The 7,297-nt window shown below is 34.4% G+C and overlaps 1 protein-coding gene across 2 annotated transcripts; it reads right to left on the reverse strand.

The window, feature by feature from the left end:
* Positions 1–709: 709 nt before the first annotated feature.
* Positions 710–6,190, reverse strand: LOC112783906 (uncharacterized). 2 transcript variants are annotated; one of them, XM_025826986.3, is made up of 7 exons: positions 5,810–6,190; positions 4,358–4,555; positions 3,887–4,023; positions 3,373–3,469; positions 2,752–3,243; positions 1,427–1,764; positions 710–1,229 (listed from the first exon to the last, which is right to left on the reverse strand). In XM_025826986.3, the coding sequence occupies exons 2-7, from the start codon at positions 4,512–4,514 to the stop codon at positions 1,014–1,016; spliced, it is 1,437 nt and encodes a 478-aa protein (XP_025682771.1). In that variant the 5' UTR covers positions 4,515–4,555; positions 5,810–6,190; the 3' UTR covers positions 710–1,013. The 2 variants fall into 2 exon arrangements, with proteins under 2 accessions (XP_025682771.1, XP_025682770.1); XM_025826985.3 differs by having other exon boundaries at positions 4,358–4,593; positions 5,810–6,169.
* Positions 6,191–7,297: the final 1,107 nt, after the last annotated feature.

Consider the following 7,297-nt stretch of genomic DNA (forward strand, 5'->3'; position numbering starts at 1 on the left):
AAATAGAAATATTTGTGTGCACACATTAATTACTATTTTCTAAAAATTTAAAATAAATAAAAACTTCTATACTTGTTCACCATAGTTAAAATAAATAAAAACTATTAAAATCAGTAAACATTCCTATTTTCTAATCATAAAAAAAAAAAAAGACAATTTCAACTAAACTTAAAAAAGGAGTCAATAAATCATCAATCATTGTTATCCAATCTCTATTAGTCATTCAAAATAATTCTTAGGCCAATACCAAAAATAATTATTGCTGAAGAGTTACTCAAGACCAGTCCCAAAAAAAAAAAGTTACCGACATTAAAATTAGCTTTGTAATAAAGGGAATAGAACAAAACGGGGTTTGTCGCAATCTTTCTATAAAAAAAATAAAACTCCCACATGTTACTCTCCTCTTTAAATACACAAGTTCATCTCCTCTTTAAACACATAAGTTCAGCATGCTATGCTTACTTTGACTGTCAGCACCGTAGAATTTCCCTTATATATATACTATGTCAAAAATTTTAAATTTGCATATTTACATATTATCGTATTCTTATTAGTATCCGTGCATCACAGTACATCATACAGGTAGCAGCAAGCTGTAGCACCAGTCAAGGCAAATAAATTACAATCAACCCACAATTCGAGCACAAAATAGGAAAATTACTAATTCCAAATAAAGAAATTGAAATCTGGTACGAGACTAGCACACAGGTAAAACCAAACAAGCTCCAAATAGGTTTTATAAATTAAATAATTGGGGAACTTTTATTATCCGAACCAACCAAGCATCCTCACTAGTCGTATATAAGGTTTATACTCGAAAAACATGCTACGCTATTATGTTTTTCTCCCATCATTTTTTCTTTCTTTTTTTTTTTTTGTTTTCTGGTTCAAAGTGTGATCATTACAACTTCCACAACAAAGAAAATGGTATTGTTAATATCATAATAACCCTAATATTGTTACAACATACAGAAATGCTTTCATTTTTCTCTATATTGTATATAACCCACAATTCATTCCGATAAGAACTCTCTCCTGTTTGTATTTAGAGGAAGGGCAGCCGCAGCAATTTTCTCCCGGAGATTGAACTTCTTCGCGATTAAAGGCCGTACATCATCAACTCCAACCAGGCTCTCCAAGAATGGAAGTAATAAAAGCAATTCTTGATCTGAACGGTCATCAAACCAACTCTCGATCGGTATTCCATTGTCCACCTGGAACCCAAATGCCTGGGAAGCCAACAAATCAAACAAAGAAAAGGTATTACGATGTAACACTAAACTTTGCATTTTTCATTATCCAAAAGCATTTCTTCTATATTAAAAAAGCTCTTGGTCATAACCCAATTTTATTAGATAACTATGGGGAAATATAGTAAGACATGATGACTGCAGTAATGATCTAAAATTAGTATTAATAACTATACCTGAGGGGAGTTGTCAATTATTATAACACGAGCTAAATCACGACCAAGCACTGTTAAATCTTTGAGATAATTACCCTCCACATAAACACAGGATTCACGGTATACACGGTGGCGAAATATCTTCCTCTTTGGATCAAGCACGTTTAGAAGTTGCTCGGCATAAATGCTTTGACTAGCTGTAAATATAATTATCTCGAAAAGGCTAGAAACTCTGTTGAGGAAATCTCTGAGGTGAGGGCGGCAGCGTACGTATACAATGTGCTCTTCGGAATTGAAATTAACGGGAAAAGTGAAGTCGACATCCTCACAAGGCTCAAGGGTAGAATGTACCAAAGTTTCTGCCAAACAGAAAATTATAGTCAATATACAGGGTATAAAAATCTATACATTAAGACGAAACGGAATAAAAATATGAGCAGTTCATGTAATTGTTAGCTATGCAAAAATGAGATCATATTAATCTAAAATAACAGCTCGGAATAACAAAAGCCCTTTTCACGACTACAGAATCCCCTCAGCTCGGAAGGAAAAAGCCTTTTTCACTTCAAAAAGTTTTTGTTTACCTATGGCAAGCATTTCACAAATCAAATACAACATCATCACTACAGAACATGGATTAAATTATGTCTTTCCATCCTATTAATTTAACACATTAGGATAACACCCCTTTAGTTAAAGGAAGCCCAGTCAGGAGCAGAAAGGTATCGTGACTGACTAGTGTCCACCACTTCAAAGCCCCAATGAAGCAGCTTTAGTACCAAAGTTTAGTCCACATTACCACTTTAATAAGTTCAAAAAAATCATAATTGCATAGAAGTGATAACAGCAAATTATATCATTAGCAATATAACAATTTGGACCATGATGATAAGGGTAGAGTAAGAAACAGAAATCCATATAAATGAAACACCAATTAGAATCATAGGGAAAAAGAGGGTTAACTACCGAAATGGACCCCAACAGTCTAGCGCTAAAAAAACAGACCTCAAAAGAAAGAAATGACAAAACAGTCCCTAAAAGGTTCGAGAGTTTACCAAAATGGTCCAGCCATGAGTAAATTTATTGAACAGCTGCTTTGAACTTACTCATAATTGGACTATTTTGGCAAGCGTCCTATATATTTTGGTAAGCACTAGAATTTTTTGAGGTTCATTTTGGTGGTTAAGTTGGAAAAGAGATAAGCAATGACACCCAAAGAGAAGGAAATTACATGGAATGAAGTCAAGAACTAAAATGATCATAACAACTCGGTTACAGCATAAAAAACAGAGATATGAATAAAATGTTAGATGTGTTCTACAGCAAGGCAAACAAATTATTCCTACCATCCAAGTCCAGGACAAGAGTAGTAGGAGGACAGCTCCGTGTCTGCTTAGGTAGCAACAATCGTCTAAAGGTAGGAACCACCGTTGACAAGTCAGGTAAGGTCTTTATGAATAAGTAAGGATCAAAGTCATCAAAATCCTCAAATTCATCATCCTCTGGGCATACATCTGCTGACATAGACTCCTGACCAGGTTCATCATTGCATTCCAGCTTTGAGTTTTTCATGGCAAGATATATGGCAGAAACTTCCAAGGAAACATTTTCATCAAAATCAGAATTGCAAACATTCACATCATTTGTGCTTAAATCCAGCATTGGATCACCGCATCTGTGTTGGTCATAGTTGGATGAATTATTTATGTCTACTTCCATTGCAGTGCCACATCCTCGACTATCAGGATCATCTATGGCATCCACCAGTGACAAATCTGTTCCTTGGTCAGAACAAATTCTATTTTGGTCCTCATGCTGAAAAATTTTGACAAAATCAACTAGAAAAAAAAAAGAGAAACATATGTCAATGAAACCTTTAATAAACACTGCAACTAGTAAGATTACATAGGCAACTAGAAATAATAATTCAAAGCTGATGATTGTAAGAACAAAGTTATGTCATTTACCTCTGTCAACAACTTTTCCTCCAGAACCTTTGGATAAGTGAAATCCAGGAGAAAATATAGTTCCAGACTCCACATGAGCAGCTTGCTTGTTGTAGCCCTAAACCAATAAAGTGAATTTGTAACAAGTATGCAAGACAATCTGCAAAGTTTAATAAAAGCAAGCCCCTTCAAAGAGACATTTCACAACTTATTTGCATTTAATTTTCTCAGCATAAGTCAGAATCTGCTGAAATTAATTACATCAGAAGGATAATAAGTACGCTACTTTGACAAATGAGGTTCACTCCTCATCCAGTTGGAGTCTAGAAGTTTTCAAAACCATCTTTCAAGCAAAAGACAAATTAACTAACTAGGAAACTTTGACAAGGTTCACTCCTTGTGCAGTTGAGGTCTAGAAGTTTCAAAAATTCAAACAAAAGAAAAACTTTGTAGTAGCATCCATGCACAACACCCATATACCAAGAAACAGCCATTCTAAATAACACAACTAAAATGATGGGTCTAGTTGAATTACCAAAACATCTACTGAAGTACCATTAACAGCATCATTTTCCAACCAAGCATTGGAAGTCCCATGGTCCACAAAGTCATACTGATTACTCAAATTTGTTGAAGGAATTGACTCTCCGGCTTTATTCTCAAGTGCAGTCACTGAGGTTACACCAACAGGGTTACCAGAAAAAAAAATCAAGTTAATCATCATTTAGCATTCAGATTGTTCTAAAATGAATAATTTGTCCAACTAATATAGAATGCTTGTTTACTTTCTATCCAAAGATATATTGTTTTGGTATAATAAAGGTAGACAAGGAACTTCAAGAATAAAAATTATTAGGGTCATATGAAGAACGAAAATGGTTATGAATCAGGCAGGCTTGAAATTAGATAAGGTGAAATTTACATATGTACCAGGAGTCACAAGCAAAAAGCCAACCAATAACCAAGAATATCTACATAATAGAACAAACTAATACTGCCTACTTACAAGATTTATTTTTTCTGCATGATGATGTAATTAAGTCAGCAACTTTCCTTTCAACTGCTTGCCCATTTTCAGATACCTTCCTCTGTGTTCTTGAAACTCGAGGACTACCGTGCTGTTGAGTAGCATTTCGTCTGGAGCCCTTTTTCTTGGTTTGCATGTTTACTTTTGAGAAGAATGTCAAACCTTCCTGGTTGAGTTCTGCAGGAGAAAGCAAAAGAAATTCCACAACTATTACCCTGTTTCCAACATAAGATACATTTATCAATATATGATCAAGGAAACTTGCCAATTGGAGATGTGAAGATATCTTACTAGACCTACCAACAACTAAGATATTAAACTCTAGTTTGTATTTGAATAAGCTTATAAAGCATCTTATAATCAAAAGCCTCTAGAAATAACTCAAAAAATTATAACAGTAAAAATAAACAAGCTATTATTTCTCCAAAATACACTCTCATCAAACATACCATCACAGAAATATCCAATGGAACTTGATAAATCAAACTACACTTTTCTCATGACTTGCCTTCCCCTAATTCACAAGCAAGGAAGCATGTTCATGATTTCATTTCTAACTGCCAATAGGTTGCCAAATACCCATTAGCTTGATAGTATGGGATAATATCCAAATCTTGCACCATTAATTAATTCATAATTAATATCTATAAAAGTGCATGTTCAATCTTCAATTTGACAAATCACAACAAGCATACTCACATTTCCAATTTAATAATCTAGTTTTTCACCCACATAGAACAAGAAACACATCATACACAAAGCCATTCAAAACTTCAAATCAGAAATGACACAGAATTTTTAAGCTTTTTCAAGCTTCTAAGCAGTTCTCAATAATGAAGAAAGAATATTTAATGAATGGTTCAAGCTTTATGTATATGTGTGTGTGCGCGTGCAAGATGATATGAATAATGGACGATCGGTTTTTTTGGCTTGATTTTAATCATGCATCAATACCACGTTCATATCCAACAATTTTCAGTATTCGGTGCATCACTAGTATGTCCATATCATATCATGTACTGTGCGCATTGAAGAAATTCAAGAAAAATTAAAATCACAAAAAAAACACGGTGAAATTCAAGAAATGACGTATTTCCACTCAAGGGTTATTCATATATCAATGACATCGTTGAATCTTCACAAGGAGAAAAAGATTACATTGAATCATCAGAACTCCATAGTCCAGTTACTCCACAGCATCTCAAAATTAACAAGCAAGCCCACCATAGTAAAGCATCCAGCATTAATTACCATTTCAACAAACCAAAATTTGAGCACCAAAATGAACAAGGAACAGCCAAAACCAAAACCTCAACACTGACATCAGATTAAAACCCTAAAAGCACAACAGAGCCCAAAAAACGCAGAACATCTATAAAATGACAAAACAAATAAGCTAAAGCAACAAATTTCAGCTGAAATCACAGATACCTGATGGGAAAAATCAAAAGCGATTAGCTCTCAGCAATGTTTCTTCTTTCGATCGAAAAGCCAAATAGTAAAATGGAATAAGTAAATTGCTAAAAGCAGCTGAAGAGTAACTAAGCAAAGAAGAAAAATGACTAATTCTAAAACCCTAGATTTGTATTCCAACACTTCCTTTCCGCAGAAAGTTTTTGGATGTTTTTCCCTCCAATGAGAAAGTGAGAGGGAAAACAAAACATTGACGAACGGAAAAATTATTTTCTTTGAAAGAAAGCGATGAGTCGATAAATAATATAAATGGTTATGCTTATGCATCTGAAATTTTGATTAAATTTAATGAAATTATAAAAATTTTATTTATTGTCCACCGAAATTTGAAGCTGAGACTATTTCTTAGTAGTTTCTTACAGGTTTGAAGAGTAGACGCGAGGGTGTTAGTCGTCGTCACGCGCGTGTGGATGAACCGGCACGTGTGTTGAGTGTTGTCCTTAGTTTCGTCCTTTGCGAGGAGAGTGAGATGCACGCGTCAAAGTCATGTGTAATAACCAATCTCTTCTTGGTTGCGATTTTGAATTTCAAAACCCGACTCCGTACTCATACTACGACACTACTCAACAGTGCTGTCAATGGTGGCAAAACTCTCCTTAATTTATTTTGAATGCTCCTATTTCCTGGATTTTGCTGACGAGGGCCTGAATTATTTGTGATGTTTGTTGAATGAATTTCTAAAGCAACTAGAGTAGAAGTTTCTTTCAACAGGTCTATACGGATTAGATTAGATTTGATTTGCACAAATTCATCATTTAATCCACACAAATTTCGGATGGAATGTTGATTTTTTTTGTCTTGTAATTTGATTCAATACGCTAAAATTATGAAATATGGATGAAATAAAATATCCACCAGCGTTGATCTAATGTGTCACATTTTTCGTATACGATGTTTGTGGAGTTTTTTAATTTTGATATGGAGGGGTTGATAGAGTATAGTAACGATATGAAGATTTAGGATGTTTTACCGAGATGTGACGGCTACAATCGAATGGATCGATTAGGAGAATGGAAATCGGACGGACCGATTTCATAATGCGGAGGGGGCACAAATCGGTAGGTCCGATTTGAGTACCCTGTCCACGCGTCACGCATGCACTTGGCTTCTTTGGTTGGCTCGTAACTCTATCTCCAAAAGCAACGATTGTTCCCCCCCCTCCCAGCAGTATCTTTTTTACTCTCGTATCCCTCTCTTTATGCTCCCAATCCCACCATTTTCCTCATTCTTCACTATTGTTGGACCACGACAAACCTTCAAAAAAATTTAAAGAAAATGCTAAGAAGACCAAAACTTAAAGAAGTAAATCAATCGGAGCTTCATATTGTTAACTATTTTGGACATCCAAATTATGTAAGTTTTTATTTTTTAATAATCTGATTTAATAATAATAATAATAGTGATAATATTAGATTTTATTAGTAATATATATTATAATGGCACTAA

This window comes from Arachis hypogaea, chromosome 20, assembly GCF_003086295.3.
Source record: "Arachis hypogaea cultivar Tifrunner chromosome 20, arahy.Tifrunner.gnm2.J5K5, whole genome shotgun sequence".
Taxonomy (NCBI): Eukaryota; Viridiplantae; Streptophyta; class Magnoliopsida; order Fabales; family Fabaceae; genus Arachis; species Arachis hypogaea.